We start from the raw sequence: 17,572 nt of genomic DNA on the forward strand, positions 1-17,572 counted from the left end.
ATGGGAATTAGGGACATAGTCCCCTTGTTTTTTGTTATCCATTATTTAAAATCCACATTTGTAATATGTGTATTTGGCAAGTACGTTCCTGTCCCTTGAAGAACTTAATATCTCAACTTATCAAGGTTGAGAAACAATAGTTTCGACAATAATTGTTTAAATATATGTAAACAAACTTTGTTTACTTACAGCTTTTGTAGAATCAAACGTTGATATGGATGAACTTGATTAAATCACTGTTTTAACTATTTAGAATGGGAAATAAGCCACAATATTATTAAAAAATGATTTTTATTAACGTTTCGATGCCCAAATCGGGTGCCGTTGTCAAAATACAAATTACTATTAATATAAACAAAAATGTTGTTGCTTAGTAAAAAAATTCTTCTAATAATTTATTTACTTTGACTCATTTATATCGGCAATTCAGATACATATGATACATTTTAAAGTAGAAGACTTTAAAATGATATTGCCAATATTTATGAGTTGCGTTCCTGGGACGACTTTACTGAAATATAGTTCATTCGATTACATGAAATCAACCCCAACTCAAGAATATCCGTCACAAAAAAAATCATAGCATGTGATCTGCCTTTAAAAAGACAACCACATGCAACGGTGACATTAAAATTCTCGCGTTAGAGATCTCATAGTAAATCACGAGGGAAAACCAGGAAAAAACCTCGTGATACTATCCCGACATCGTAAGTATTTGGTCTTACATTTAATTTATTCTCAAAATTAATACCAAATTCTGACTTTACTATAATTTTGTTTAAATTATAAATAATATCAATAATACATGGGTATATAAGTAATATTAAAATATAAAATATGTACTAACTCGACTGTTGACTTACTAATTGTGGTATTTTCTTTCTATTGACTTCCTCTTTCAGTATGGGTATCCACATCCTACTGCATTCCACCGAGGAATTTGCGACACAATTGGTTTCGTTTAGCATAATTAGAGCCGCTTCTTTGATTTTTCTCTTTTTACTATCTGTTTCTTTCAGGACTATACTTGAATCTCTCCACTGAACTCTATGTTCATTATCCCATGCATGTTGACATATTTGAGATCTATCAAATTCTCTATTTTTAATATAAGATTGATGTTCACTTATTCTAACGTTTAATGGTCTTGATGTTTCACCTATATAAAACTGTTCGCATTCACAAGGTATTTTATAAATACAATTCTTTGTCCTTTCTTGTTCATTGTTAGGTTTAGTTTTAGATAGAATAGATCTCAATGTATTGGTTGTTTTGAATGTTGTTGAAATGTTGAATTTATTTCCTATTGTTTTAAGTTTCTCGGATAGTCCTTTTATGTATGGTATTGATATTTTCCTCGTATTATTTCTTGTGAATGTTGTAGGATCCCGTTCTATGTTGTTCTGTTCCATTCGATCCAATCTTGACAATTCCTTATTTATAAACGATAAAGGATAATCATTTTTTAATAAAACAGATGCTAAGAATTGTTTTTCTTCTAAAAAGGAATTTTCGTTAGAACAAGTAATTTTGGCTCTATCATATAAGGATTTCATGATTCCCTTTTTAACGTTGATGTTGTGATTTGATTTGTAATTGAGATATCTGTTGGTATGTGTTGGTTTTCTATACACTTGAGTCTCATATCCAGTATCCTTCTTTAAGACTAAAACATCAATTACAAATCAAATCACAACATCAACGTTAAAAAGGGAATCATAAAATCCTTATATGATAGAGCCAAAATTACTTGTTCTAACGAAAATTATATTTTATACATATTTTATATTTTAATATTACTTATATACCCATGTATTATTGATATTATTTATAATTTAAACAAAATTATAGTAAAGTCCGAATTTGGTATTAATTTTGAGAATAAATTAAATGTAAGACCAAATACTTACGATGTCGGGATAGTATCACGAGGTTTTTTCCTGGTTTTCCCTCGTGATTTACTATGAGATCTCTAACGCGAGAATTTTAATGTCACCGTTGCATGTGGTTGTCTTTTTAAAGGCAGATCACATGCTATGATTTTTTTTGTGACGGATATTCTTGAGTTGGGGTTGATTTCATGTAATCGAATGAACTATCTTTCAGTAAAGTCGTCCCAGGAACGCAACTCATAAATATTGGCAATATCATTTTAAAGTCTTCTACTTTAAAATGTATCATATGTATCTGAATTGCCGATATAAATGAGTCAAATTAAATAAATTATTAGAAGAATTTTTTTACTAAGCAACAAAATTTTTGTTTATATTAATAGTATTTTGTATTTTGACAACGGCACCCGATTTGGGCGTCGAAACGTTAATAAAAATCATTTTTTAATAATATTGTGGCTTATTTCCCATTCTAAATAGTTAAAATTGTAAAAATGCCACAAGAAAATAGCTTCAGAACAACATAAATCACTGTTTTTATTCACTACAGTAAGTTTTACTTTTGCGGTAAAAACTTTAAACTTTATCAAAATTGGTTTTTAATTATCACCGTAATTATAGCTATGCTATCGATGACGGAGGTCAGAATGAGAGTCCTTGGATTTTATTGAAATATTTGTAAAAAAATATGTATAAAATAATTATTACAACTAAATTGATTATTTCATTGAAATATTGGTGTTAGTTCTTCTCTTTAGAGCACCGAGCTCAAATTTTAATGCACCGTGCTATCGTGGACAGCTTCCATGACAATTTTCCGATATTTTTCTCGATCTTGCGCGGCACGTAACAACTAATCTTCTGATAAGCCAGTCGATTGACGAAGGTTTCGGAGCCATGAATATTTCTTACTACCAGTTCGTCTTTTTTCTTCGATCTTTAAGTTGAGTATTAACTGCAATATCAAGTATATGCTTGTAACGTTACAAACGTCACATCTTTGCGGTTTTATTTTTAAATAAGTATTTTATTCTGTTTTCTTTAATATTTTATTAATAATTATCTTCTATTCGCTTTAACTTGCTTTTTCGTTAAAAACTTGTTTGGCACCCTTTTTTATTATCCTCTATTTCCTATCTCTCTTTTCATCTAAAATCTAAATCATCATACAGAACGTACTTCATATAGTTTTACTCTCTAGATATCTGTCTTTCAATAAGGAACATGCCTGCTACTTCATACGCACTTGGTCGTCATTTCAAATGTCGTGACACTTCATCCCTACCCGCTGACAAACTGAAAATGGAAGGGAAGAATTATTCCTTAAATAGGCATGGAATTCGAGTATTAGATTTATTTTCCATCAATACTACATATTCTCTTGGGGTGAGTTTTTCATACAGTTCTTTATAATAATTTCTCATAATCATTTTTACATATTCGCCGCTTCGCAAGAACGTAGGCTCAAGTCAAAATTTGACGAAATGGAGTTAATACTGCAGATCTACTAAAAATTAATCTACCTTTCGCGTGAATAAAGACTATTGCGTTAATAATAATATTCGCTAAGAGATGGCACCAAGTGTCTATATTTATTTGGCGCGAAACTAGTTAAATACTAAACATTTTCGTATGAATACAGCCCGAAGTCAGTTACGCCGCAGAATGTGTGTGTAGTTCTCATCAAGAACGACCTATTTTATATTTACGTTTATTTTTGGTGAAAATTATTTCTAAAATAAGGACCTTTTTCTAATTAGGTCAGTGTTTTTGAGAAAGTAAGTACAATTTTATGATATATTTATGTTTTGCGTCGCTGTTTATAAGAAATACTAGGTAATATTATAAAGAAAATTGAATTAGGTCTATATCCGAAATCCCAATCCGAGAAATTATGGTATATTGTTAAGTTAGAACACTGATGAGTCAGTGTTAATGATTAAGGATTAATGATAGAATAACAAAATCCGGCTATTGTTCATACAAAATATGAACTATTTCTATGGTATATTACGATGATGTTTAATTTCCTTTGTTATATGAAAATAATAATTACATTGATTATAGAAATATATTTTATTACTTAAACGATTCTGTTGTTACAGAATGTCCAAAAGAGTTGGGTTCTTAGCAGAACTACGAGAAGACATTAAAAAACAAAAATCAGTGAATCAAGAAGGTGAATTGCCAATAATAATGGCTGGCCCTTCTCAAGTTTATGCATGGTAATATTTTTGTAAACGAAATAATTTGTTAATATTAATTTCTGATCTATTATTTATTTGGTAAGATACCTAAATGGTTATTTTCTTATTCTTTATTTTCAGATGATGGAATTGATCAAGCTTCTAATTTGGAAAATGATTTGAATCATAAAAATGTGACATTAAATCTACGTTTTAAAAAAGGAAATGACCGACAAAACGATGAGGCCGTTGTGGATGGTACCTAATTGTTTTTATTATCTTACTGTGTATTTTAAACGGTATTTATATTACGAATTTAATCTAGCAGTTAATGCACTTGTAAGAGTTCGCGCGTTAGAATAAACTTTTATATCGTGATAATAAATCGACTGTTTATCAAAAACCTGTTTTTGATATTAACGGTGTATCTTATAGGCTTTTGTGCAATAGAAATAAACTGTTGCAATAAATAAGATCCCCATTTTGCGTCAGTTTAATCCAACAACTCTTTACATAATTTGCAGATGTATTTTTTTATTAATAAAATCACAGTTTTGAGCCATCTGAAAAAATTTCAATTTATCAGTATATTTCAATTATCAGAAATGCAACAAAGTCGGGTACTTCATACAAAGTTTTTGAAATGTCTTCTACAATTTTTTTACTTGAAATCTCTAGCCGCAGATATTGGTAGTCATTTTTCTAAATCTACAGAGAACGAAACCTTAAAATTAAATGATGTAAAAGTAATACGAGAAACTAGTGATCAAGATGGTTATTTTTTTATAAGACCTCATTTGCTCAGCAAGAATACAAAATAGTTAAAGTGCCAACTGGCAAGAAGACACCAAAAGCTTTTAACGTAACTTATAGCTTGAAAAATATTTATACAAAAAACCTTCTATCACTGCTAAAAAGGAAAGTGGATTATTGCATTTCATTCAAAAGAATGTTATTCCTGGACACTATCAACCATTTTACGTAAGCTTATAATTTTTTAGTATCGTTAAAAAACAGAGTATAAAAGAATAAATAGTTTCATTTAATTGGTCTTTTATTTTTTGACTTTTAATAGCTCTTCTATAGAGTACCGAACCTGTTTTGCATATTGGAGCGATAGGTAAGATTTACTTTTAAAATAATTATGGTAATATTCCGTTAAACAGTATATAAAAAATAATTACTTAACAATTTTGATACCAACTATATAGACCTGATAACAAAATTTAAGTAAATGTTTCTCAGGAAGAAAGACTCATAGCTAATTTTAACCCCTTTTACAATTCATAAATTTCTCTACTTATCACAGTTTATAGTTATATATATTTCTAACAAAATTGTAAAGGAAATTTCTTAAAAGTAGCAACTTTGTCGGGGTTATGCCCATAAACATATCGATACAATTTTAAAATGCCTCTCCTCTAAAATCGTCTTTTTTGACTTAGGCCTACGTTCTTGCGAAGCGGCGATATCTAACCTAACCTCCAATGTCAAAGCATGTGTTCTGATATTTTAGTTTTAAATATATATATATATCTTTTTAATTTACATAATATGCACGTTTAGTAATAAAATTTTAACTAGTTTTGATTATTTCTTAAAAGAATGGCCGACTTGGCACAATTTGGTAATTAGCTTCTTGATGATCACTTATACGCATTATTCTTCTAGTTTTTTGGGAATAAGATCACCGTCCTCCCTCTGGAAGCTTCAAAAAAGCCTATCGCATGACATCTAAACCGCAACGACCACCATCTCCAGCTGCAGGGGCCTAGGGTCGAACATCTGCCCAGGTCTTCAAGAAGTCTACAACAGTACCATTCGACATCAAGAAGATCTACCATCCAATACCCCAAGAAATAAGTATAATCTACAAATTGTTAGTTTTTAGTAAGAATTTGAAGATATTTGTTAATGCACTTAATAAGTCACATTTTTATTATATCTTTATGAACAATAAACATGATTGGTTAAAAATACTCCTTTGTTTGCTTCCATTCTAAATTTTCATATCTAAGATTGGGACAATACGAACACACACCTTCAGAGACTGAGCTAGGCTGGGGTGAACGATAGTTATCTTAGTCGATTGGAGTAATATTTTCGAATATTATTTCAATTAGCTGGGGTAGTCTATCGCCTATTTCCGGTCAATGGCGCCCAACGTGGGGCACGACCTCTCATTATATTCCCCAGTTACTCAAGTTTTCTCATTTTTATCATCTTCGTCACGTCATCTTCACCTTGATCTATTCTGTTTAAGGCTATTCTGTTTGAAATGCGATGAGCCGATGATATTATTAGTATTCTCGATATGACCACATCTCAAAAGTTTCTAATTTGTCCATCGTATTAATCTTAATGATCCATATTTCACATCCACATAGTAATAGAGGACACACATAATATTTTAGGAACTTGATTCTTAGTTGTAAGTTCAGCTGAAAATTGCAGAGTATATGCAGATCTCAATTTCATAAATGCTCCTATTGCAATTTTTATATGAGTTTTAATTTCTTCATCACATCAGGATTTAGTATCGCTTTTTTTTTCAAACTCCTAAGTATTTAAAATGGTTAACTATGCAGTCAGCTCATTGTTGCCAATTAGGTGCATATTACGAACATACTGTGTACTAGCTACAAGTAACTTTGTCTTTGATGTATTAATGCCAAGTCCGTTATTGGAGCATTTCTCTAGTGACTCGATCTATAAGGAATAATTGAAGATCTTCGACATTTTTAACCATGATCGCTGTCTCATCTGCATATCTGAAGTTGTTAATACTTTCTACCCCAATTCGAACTCCACATTGCCCTTGCAGCAATGTGGAGTTAGTAGATACTCACTAAATTAAATCTGATACGGACGGGAAAATCTGTAATACTTCATTAGCATTGCAAACATAATATCCGTAAAGCCACGTGGCATCACCAGGTCATTCAGAAAATTAAATTTACCATGTACTGACTGACAGTGGATAATTTTTATCTGAAGCTCTTGCGCTTCACATAAAATTCGAAGGCAAGTGTAGGTCAGAAACTCACTATACCCACACACACTCTGGTTTAAAGTCAACATGAATGTATTTATATCAGAGCAGCTCCCTTGTAATACATTCTTCGGGATGCTTACGGTATGCCACCCTACAACCTCTATTTTGCAGAAAGGTAAGTGGTCTAAGGTTAAGCTTTACCCCCAATAAGATCTCTTATCTTTTTCTGATATAAACAATGTTCCTGGGTCAGGATTTCACGTAACGGCCTTTGATCCATTATATTCCGCAAGGTGGTTTGAGCTAGTAATCTGGTCGAGTGGTGAGCGTTCTCCACGTTGGCAATCGATACCGTGGCATTCGAGACACTGTAGTACACCACCGCGTCCACAGAGACGGTCACGCTGTCAATACCTGCCTTTGTCAATACCTTCATGGGATATACTGTAATGTAACTACTGTTATAATTAACATAGAGAAATTTTTAAGTAGAGTAAAAGGATTTATAAAAAAAGGACATAAAAATTATAACAATAACTAATTTTTGGAGTAGAGAAGTGTTCCAGATTTTATTGAAATATTTGTAAAAAATATGTACAAAAGGATTATTACAACTAAATTGATTATCTCATTGAAATATTGCTGTTAGTTCTTCTTTTTAGAGCATCGTGCTCAAATTTTAGGCGTGGATAGCTTCCATGAAAATTTGCCGATATTTTTCTCGATCTTGCGCGGCACGTAACAAATAAGGCGGGTTGACATTACTAGTGAATAACGAACGTGGCTCACGCTTACGTATTTTGCCCGTGCTACTGTTAGATATTTTATTATTTATTTTCAAACTCGAGCAGTACATTTGTATTTATGCAAGGCATAGATACAAATGTACTGCTCGAGTTTGAAAATAAATAATAAAATATCTGTCAATAGCACGGGCAAAATACGTAAGCGTGAGCCACGTTCGTTATTCACTAGTAATGTCAACCTGCAATCAGCTCATTGTTGCCAATTAGTTGCATAGTACGAACATACTGTTTACTAGCTACAAGTAACTTTGTCTTTGATGTATTAATGCCAAGTCCGTTATTGGAGAATTTCTCTAGTGCCTCGATCTATAAGGAGTAATTGAAGATCTTCTACATTTTTAGCCATGATCGCTGTCTCATCTGCATATCTGAAGTTGTTAATACTTTCTTCCCCAATTCGAACTTCACATTGCCCTTGCAGCAATGTGGAGTTAGTAGATACTCACTAAATTAAATCTGATACGGACGGCAAAATCCGTAATACCTCATTAGTATTGCAAACATAATCTCTGTAAATCAACGCGGCAATCACCAGGTCAGACAAAAAATTAAATTTACAAAGTACTGACTGACGGCGGATATTTTTATCTGAAGCTCTTGCGCTTCAGATGAAATTCGAAGGCAAGTGTAGATCAGAAACTCACTAGACCCACACACATTCTGGTTTAAAGTCAACAGGAATATATTTATATCAGAGCAGCTCCCTTGTAATACATTATTCGGGAATGCTTACGCTATGCCTCCCTACAACCTCCATTTTGCGGAAAGGTAAGTGGTATGAGGTTAAGCTTTACCACCAATAAGATATTTTATCTTTTTTTGATAGAAACAATGTTCCTGGGTCACGATTTCACGTAACGGCCTTTGATCCATTATATCCGCAAGGTGATTTGAGCTAGTATAATCTGGTCGACTGGTGAGCGTTCTCCACGTTGGCAATCGACACCTTGGCATTCGTGACACGGTAGTAAACCACCGCGTCCACAGAGACGATCACGCTCTCCATTGTCAATACCTGGATGGGAAAACGTGTGAAATTTGTCTAGTGTTACAATTGCTGTCCAGAAATCAATTCATTTGTAAGTGGAGTAGAAACTTTTATATTAAAAAATTCAACGACAGAGAAAATTACATACAATACCAACATTTTTTTAACCGCATCTACCGCTTTTGTACTTACTTCTTGTGGAGGAATGTCATAAGTTCGTGTACGCAGATCAACTCGAGCATAGGCGTCAATACATGGCAGAATAAAGAATATACCTAAAAAGAAATACAGAAACTAAGTATAAATAGAATATAATAGTTATTTATGTACAAAGTCAGTAAAGTGACTCTTTATCGAACGAGTCTGATATTACGAAAAGAGCGAGCGTAGCGAGCGAAGCGAGTAACAAACGAGTTCGATAAGGGGTCTTTACTGACGTGGTGCATACAAAATTTTATCGCCAACATATATTTTTTAAATTTAATGTCGTCCGAACCACTGCGGTTATAAACGCCAACAATGAAAAATACATATTAAAAATAAAAAGAGATTGTAATATGTATTAAGTAAATACATATGTACTAACAAAAAGTATACCTGAAAAATTTGTGATACAATTAAATGTCGTTTATTCCTATTTCCGTTAAAAACTGTATGCTATTGTTGATATTTGTATTGTCTCTAAGAAGCTCATATATGTCCCTGGGAAGGTTGAGTTTACTTCTCGTTTGCTGGTATATTTGACAATCGGTTAAGATATGTTTTATTGATATCAAATAGTATTTGCCAACATAATTTAATATTGGTTTAAACACTTACTTGCAATTTACAATTTACGAACTTTTAAAATTTAAACTTCATAATAATTTCATGACAGTGATGACAGATAACTTACAAGATGGCCGCTTTCGATTTTTAATCGATAGTTATCAATATTGAATAATTACTAAATCGGCAAAGTTTTAATTTATTTTATATGAATATAAATACAAAATAGTACAGAACTTCACTTTTCGACATAAATTTAATTGATAATATCGCAAATTGCGTACAATATTTTCAATAATTAAAGTAAATAAATTGTAAGTCCACTCAAATACTCGCCATTCGATTACTGCCATCGACCACTTACATTCAGTCTCGGTTAATTTGATTAATCGCGGCAGGTTAAGTAAAATTCTTCTTTCAGTACAATAAAGTGTTACTTTACTACCGCAAATGAGGGCAAATGAGTACAATAATGAATGACTTGAATAATGAATGGCGATAAAATAATATATTATAATAATATACAGTAAAACCTGTCAGTAACGGCCAGTAAAAATGAAAGAATTAATGGCCGATATAGAAAGGTGGCCGGTATTGCCAGTTTTTGTAGTCTACATATAATTGGTTTGTAGTCTACATATTGGAAGATATTCTAGGCGACTACTAATGCGGCTTTCGAAGTGGAAGGTCAACAATAGATCAAATATTTACCATCCGACAAATATTAGAAAAAAACTGGGAATTCAACCGAGATGTACACCAAATCTTCGTAGATTTCCAGCAAGCATATGACTCGATAAAAAGAAGCAGACTATGGCTAGCAATGCTAGAAATGGGAATACCAAGAAAATTAGTGCAGCTCACTCAAATGTGCGTAGCAGACTCATATGCACAGGTAAAGATAGGAAACAGAACATCGATGCCATTTAGTATAACATCAGGGCTTAGACAAGGAGACCCTTTATCACCATTGCTATTCAATTTGGCTTTAGAATACGCAATAAGTAAAAAATCATCTGAACTAACAGGGGGATTCGCAAATCGAGGATCAAAACTATTGTTGGCCTTTGCCGATGATCTAGATGCAGTCGCTCATTCTACAAGAGACGTAAGAGAGGTGTTTTCACAGCTCGAGGAGGAAACAGGTAACCTGGGCCTTCGAATAAATGAAGAGAAGACGAAATATATGCTGGTGACCAAAAATCCAAGACCAAGAGTTAGACAGAACGTAACTATTAATGACCACAACTTTGAAGTACCTAGTAAAAGAGTTTAAATATCTGGGAGCAGTAATCACAGAGGACAATCACATAGAAAAAGAGGTCTCAGCAAGAATAGCTGCGGGAAATAGAGCATTATACTCCCTATCATCATTATTAAGATCTAAGCTGCTGAAAAGACAATCTAAATTAAGACTGCACATGTCAATTATTCGCCCAGTTGTTGCATATGGGAGTGAAACATGGACTCTACATCAGCGAGAAATAAATAAATTGCTGATATTTGAAAGGAAAGTCCTCAGAATGATATTTGGTCCTCAAAGAGATAAATTGACAGGAGAGTGGAGAAGGCGCCGCAATGCTGAATTGGTGACTCTATATGGTACTGAAAACATCGTCAGACATATATAAGCTAATCGGATAAGATGGGCAGGTCATGTAGTAAGATCATAGGAAGACAGAGTGCTAAAGACAGTGTTCTTCGAGAGACCAGACGGTAGAAGATCAGTGGGCCGTCCCAGAAAAAGATGGAAGGATGATGTTGAAACCGATCTATCTAGGATTGGGGTAAAACAATGGCAAATCGAAGCGCAAGATCGCAGACGATGGATGGCCATAGTGGATGCGGCGAAGACTCACCCCGAGTTGTAAAGCCAGTCAAGAAGAAGAAGAAGACATATAATTGGTTTGGGGAATTTTTAAACTGGCCGTTAGTACAGGTGGCTGATTTTGGCAGGTGTCCGGTAACACAGGTTTTACTGTATTATTATTTAATAAATGTGGGTCAAGCATTGATAGATTGCAGTTTTGCTTTCGGAAAGCTCTTGGAAATAGAGAAGCAGTTTTCGCTCTCAAGGAGCAAAGAGGCAGCAACAGAACAGTACCAAAAACTGAGATTTGGTGGTTGCGCCCAAATTAATTAACATAGGCGCATCCATCGAAATCTAAGGTCCACTTTATTCATTTTTGACACTTTTTATGGTGGAGGGACAGCTCTTGATTTAAGAACTGTCAAAGATGAGCAGAATGGACCTTATATTTTGGTGGAGGGCCCATATTAATTGTTATGGGAGCATTCACCAAATATCAGATTTTTTCCGTTATGTTGCTGCCCCTTTGCTTCCAGGAGTTTATACAGCGTTGTAGAGACGTTAATAAAGATATGTATTTATGGTTTGTGTATTTTAGAAAATCATTTGACACCGTCAATCATAAAATACTAATAGATATTCTACGAAAGATAGGTATTGACTTTCGTAGAAACACGTAGAGACAGGTCTTCACTTAGCACTGCTTTCAAACAGCAAGAGTAATAAGAGGCAATGAGCTTACTAGAAGTGTGGGCATCAAAAGAGGTTCCCAATAGGGCTGTATCTTATTCAGACTTCAACCTGCTGGGAAATACCAAAAATAACATAATTGACGCAGCAAGAGAAGCACTAACATATCAAAAAAGAAAACACCATAGTATAGAGAGGAAAATAAGAAAGCAACACAACACAATGCCAAGCATAATAAACACAACAGGCATACAACCACTATAAACGAATCAGCAATGAAACGAACAGTTTGGTCAGACAAATAAAAAGAGAACACTGGGAGAATTTCTCAAAACAGATGGAACATAAATTCTACGGAACACAAAAAGAAATATGGAGAATCAACAGAGTAGAAAAAAGGAGAAGAACGAACTATTATAAACGAGATACATTCAGATGCAAATATAGACCGAGTTCTCTCGATTCCTATTTGCTAAAGGTGACGATAATGAACCACCAACACCAGAAGTGACGAAAAACGAAGAAACAAATATTGAGGAGGGAGAGATTAAGCAATAATTAAAGATATATCATAGAAAATTTCCAAGAAAAGATGGAATACCGAACGAACTCCTAAAGTATTAAGGGCCAGATCTGATGATTCCCCAATAGGTACATGATCAGCGGGAAGACCTCGAAAACGATAGAACAGCAACTTACTGGAGACACGTTAAAAAGCAAACAGAGTTATGTCTACACAAAAGGAGAAAAAAGAATAGGACATTTTCATTTATCAAGTTATTTTAAATTAATTACACTCTCGATATTTTTCTATAATTAATGAATGCAAAATTTATTTTCACGTTAATATATTTATTATATGTCTTTTAGCGTTAATAATTGTATGTTGGGAATTTAATAAAAGTACAACAAATATATTTCCACTCGCCTATTTTTTTCGGCAAAAGAAAACAATCAACTAAATTGCTTGTGTTGTATGCTCACGTATTTTCTACACAATTACCAAAAACTCCCATCGTGAAAAAAGCCCTAAATATTGTATCTTCTAATCCAGTCGTTTTATTTGATGCTGGTTACATTTTATACAAAAAGCCGAAACATCAGAATTGTGAAGGGCGTTTCATTCAGACAATTTGTTCAATAAAAGAGTAAAATTACGAGTTTCATTTTTAAAAGCTCATGTTTTGAATGGTGTTATAACATTTACTAGGTATTTAGTGTTAGCCGACAATATTATAAAATGTCGAAATTAAAAAAAAAAGATTACAGTGTTCATTATAGTTTTAAGTTTTGCATATTTAATGTATTCTTATGCTCGGTATTTCTCTCTTTTATGAGATTGATGAGCAAATTCTTAATTTAATTAATCACTCAATTATTTTAATTACTGCTTATGTAAAACAAAACCAAATTTAAATTAAATTTTCTAATAAACTTTATTCTCAGGGCTATTTCATTTTTGATGCTTTACCTTTGGTTTGTGGCACCGGTATCTCTAGTTGATTACTCCATCCAGGACAAAATAAGGAAATTAAACACACTTAATGTCATATAAATGTTAAAAAATATTATTTATTTATCCAATATACCATAAACGTACGATTTAAATAATATGCTAAAATCTAAATTTGTTGCAACTATTTCTCATCTACTAAATTAAGCTTTAATAATTCTGATATCTCCTCTGTTTTAACAAAAAAAATTATTTATATAATTCGTTATTTATTCTTACAAAATTTAATAAAATTTACTTTTCTATTTTTGAATTGATTACTTATTTCTTCTTTAAAATTTGGACTGACTGATTACGTTATATTATACTAGTACAGAAATTAAGCAAATATGGTGTGGATATAAACAAACTCTCTCCGTTTCGCAAATGATTTGACTAACCTTTTTGTTTCTTCTCCACTTCTTTTCCCGGATTGCGTCGTCTTCGATTCTCCCACACGTACTCTTAGGATGTTGCGAAAGGTCCCTCTCATCCAAACTGCTTCACAAACAAACAAACAGGACTCGCTCGAATTCTCGACTCAGTTTTCTCTCTGCTCGATATCTTGTGCAAATAGATACCAATCGGCTACTCGTTCTAGACAGAAACAGTAATCTTCCTCGGACACAGGAAAATTAACTCCTCAAACCGGTCAACGATTTCGTTTCAACTTGATTCTGCTCGCAAAGGCCAATTTCACCACTTTACACTGACTTCTCACTTTTCAAAAACTGGACTGCTCTCTCCAGATATTTTTTACACAGTCCTCTTTTTTTTCTCGTTAAAATCAGACTCAACACTCTCATCCCTTCCAGCCGTCATTTTCCACCAATCACAAAACATCCTTTCTACCCACTACCTCATATTATCATTTCTCAAGAACCAATTTAATTTGTATACAACTTTCCAATTTGTTAAATTCTGCGAGACATCAAATTACTTCCGTTGTTCCAAAATGCTAAACAAAAACCTTACATTCAAAACTCAATAAATTTGTTTACCGCTTAACCTTCTTCGAATTTTTTATAAAATGTCTTATTGTCCATTGCAAAGCGAAATAAAACTGTATTGTCTGTACCGCACCATTGTTTTAAATCCGTTCAAAAACCCATTAAGTAAATCCAACTTCTCAACCATTTCACTTTCTGTGGAAACACTGATTACTATCTAAATTATACTAATAAAATTTTTTGTCATATACAGGGCGATGAATATCTATAATTTCGTGGTCTGTGATATAAATTCATTTTCTAAATTTTTCCCAAAAAAATTATACAACAGTATATTATCATTACATAGTGTGGATAAAGTAAAAGAACCTTAACAGAAGATTCCCTGCAATCTAGGTTGGTTAACAAGTATAGGGCTAAAGACCATTACGTAAGAGCCTGCATATAAAGCACCAACCTTGCACCAACACCATCCTGCACCTTGGAACGAGAATCAAACGCAATGCTAACTTAACCCTTAAACGCCCAAACTTTTTTAGGTTCCATGTACGCCCAAGGGTGGGTAAAAAATGTCCACCTCGAAAATAGCTAATATATTTATTGAGAGTTGTTGAAAATTGATTAAACTTAAGAATCTTTTGCTTAGTAAACACAGCATCTTCTAAAATATTAATATAAACAATTTACAAAACTTACAACAAAATTACAATGTACATCAAAATTAACATACCAGTAATTCAGATTTGTCGATTTTGTTCATATTCTTTCTTTCAGCTTCCTCATTGGCGGATAATTATGTAGATTATGTAATTATACATCGATAATTATATGGATTATCTTCCTACCAACGAGAAATTATATAGAATCCTTTAGTAACAAGTTTTGCCAAGGGTGTACTTTTTATGCCCATCCATATTTAACTCAAGATGCTGCTTTTATTTCAAAAAATATTGGTAGAACCAAATTAACGTTCGATAATGTGCTGTCTTTTAACAATAAATAATTTAAAAAAAATTTAAACACGAAATAAATATGTTACAAGGGAATACGCATTAGGTGGACATTTTTTACCCACCCTTGGGCGTTTAAGGGTTAAGAGGCTACTCGTGAATAGACTCAGCTCAGTAATTCTGGTTCCTAGGGTTCCTATTTAAGATTTTAGAGTTACCCCCACTTATCGCCCTGGGTGTAGAATGGGGGGTCGTGTTTACCGTCATTCAATAGGTTTTTAAAAAATATTAAGCACATGTTTTTTGGATTTTCATTTGGAAGTTTATTTCTCGAGATATTAGACCGTTTACATAATTTACCTATAGTAAAACCATACATCGTTTTTTTCGATTATAGCGCCATCTATCAACAATTCGAGAAAATGAGTTGAATAAAAGTTGATTACTTTTACGCAAGGAATCCAAATCTTTGTTACAAACTGGGGGTTTCCATTTACGATTTTAAAGGTAATGGCATTCGATAGATTTTTGAAAATTATTACTGAATACGTGTTTTTCAGTTTTTCGATCCTATGTTCATTTTGCGAAATACTCTACCGTTCCGCTACTTTTGGGACACACTATATACCTACCTATTTGTTTTTGTACATATCTATTTATGTTTGTGTGTGTTATGCGTTTTAATCATTGATCATTTGATTGTCCATGTACGTTATGCAGTCAATATATTTAGCATCATATTATGCTAAATAAATAAGTATGGCGCAAAACATTTTCTATTCGCTCTAAATTTTTAGCTCGAAAAAATATACAATCTCTCAAAAAATCTAAACGACTCACAGGAAATGTTGATCATATACAATACACTCGAGGACAAAGAAAGAGTCAAGTTACAAAACTTGACGATGAATGGATGGGCCAATTTGGCTTGAAAAAACATTTTTTTGTATATACTGCCTCAAAAGATATTTCTTTTAACACAACTTTTTATTCAGATATATTGATATTGCTTGTAGCACCCTTATTCATTTTTAAAAGGGTAATATAGCGAAGTTAAACAGCTTTTTCATAAAAAAAGGAAGCAAAAGGTGAAAAGCAAATTAAATATTTCCTTTCAGAATAATAAAACGTAAAGAAATATAAAGTTCAAAAGTAAGTTGAGTTCATGCGATTTAATGAAACTAAAACAAGTGGTTGGTTAAAATTATAAATTTACAAAGATCAGTAATCTTTTGCGTTAAAGATAATTTATGTTATCTTTAACGAAAAATAATAATATACAAGGTGAGTCATGAGGAACTGTACATACTCCTACCTCGTATGGAGGCCCCTATGGGAAATAAGAAATGACCATTAAAAAGTGTCTGCTCCCATTGTTTAATAATATACAGGGCGAGTTGTTAATTTTTAGAAAAATTTGTATTCGTCATAATTTTTGAACGGTAAGATCGATGTGCCTTTTATTTTAGTCAATTGTTACACTATCACCACCCAATAAACTGATTTATTCAAACTAGAAAAAAAATCAGGTCCGGCTTTAAAAAATTACTTCGTTTTGTTCTTAGAAAAAATTTCACCCTGTATACGGTTTTTGAAAACTCTAATAATAATTTTACAAATAAGACAAATAGACAATTAAAATAACATATTTATTTTTTCCCCACACGATTACTTAATTTTTTATAAAAAAATCAAATTTGACTATGAATTAAAAGTTTGGTGAAGTGAACCATAAATTTAAAAAACTTAAGAAACAAATTAAACAATATAACAATTTTTTTTTAGATTTATAGCAAATTTTCGAATTGAAATCCATCTTTGTCGGACCATCAACGGTCTAATAGACCTCCTGAGAGTTAAGGGATCATTTCTAATAATGTTACAAGAATCAATAATTTTATTAATTACTTAGTTCTTGTCGCGTATTGATATTTTCTCGGTAAACCATTTATTTTAATCGACCCCATAGGAAATAGTCGACAGGGTTAAAATCAGGTGATCTAGGTGGTGATGCATGAGGCCCTCCACGTCCTATCCACCTATTT

At 32.6% G+C, this 17,572-nt stretch overlaps 1 protein-coding gene across 6 annotated transcripts in view; it reads right to left on the reverse strand.

Annotated features, from left to right (window-relative positions):
* The window catches only part of LOC114334209 (band 7 protein AGAP004871), a 688,330-nt gene that overhangs the window by 206,481 nt on the left and 464,277 nt on the right, over positions 1 to 17,572 (reverse strand). For all 6 annotated transcript variants that reach the window (XM_050661393.1, XM_050661391.1, XM_050661392.1 and 3 more), the window contains one exon: positions 9,060 to 9,142. In XM_050661393.1, coding sequence (XP_050517350.1) covers positions 9,060 to 9,142 — 83 coding nt within the window. The remainder of the gene's footprint in view (positions 1 to 9,059; positions 9,143 to 17,572) is intronic.

Source organism: Diabrotica virgifera, chromosome 9 (genome assembly GCF_917563875.1).
Source record: "Diabrotica virgifera virgifera chromosome 9, PGI_DIABVI_V3a".
Classification (NCBI taxonomy): domain Eukaryota; kingdom Metazoa; phylum Arthropoda; class Insecta; order Coleoptera; family Chrysomelidae; genus Diabrotica; species Diabrotica virgifera.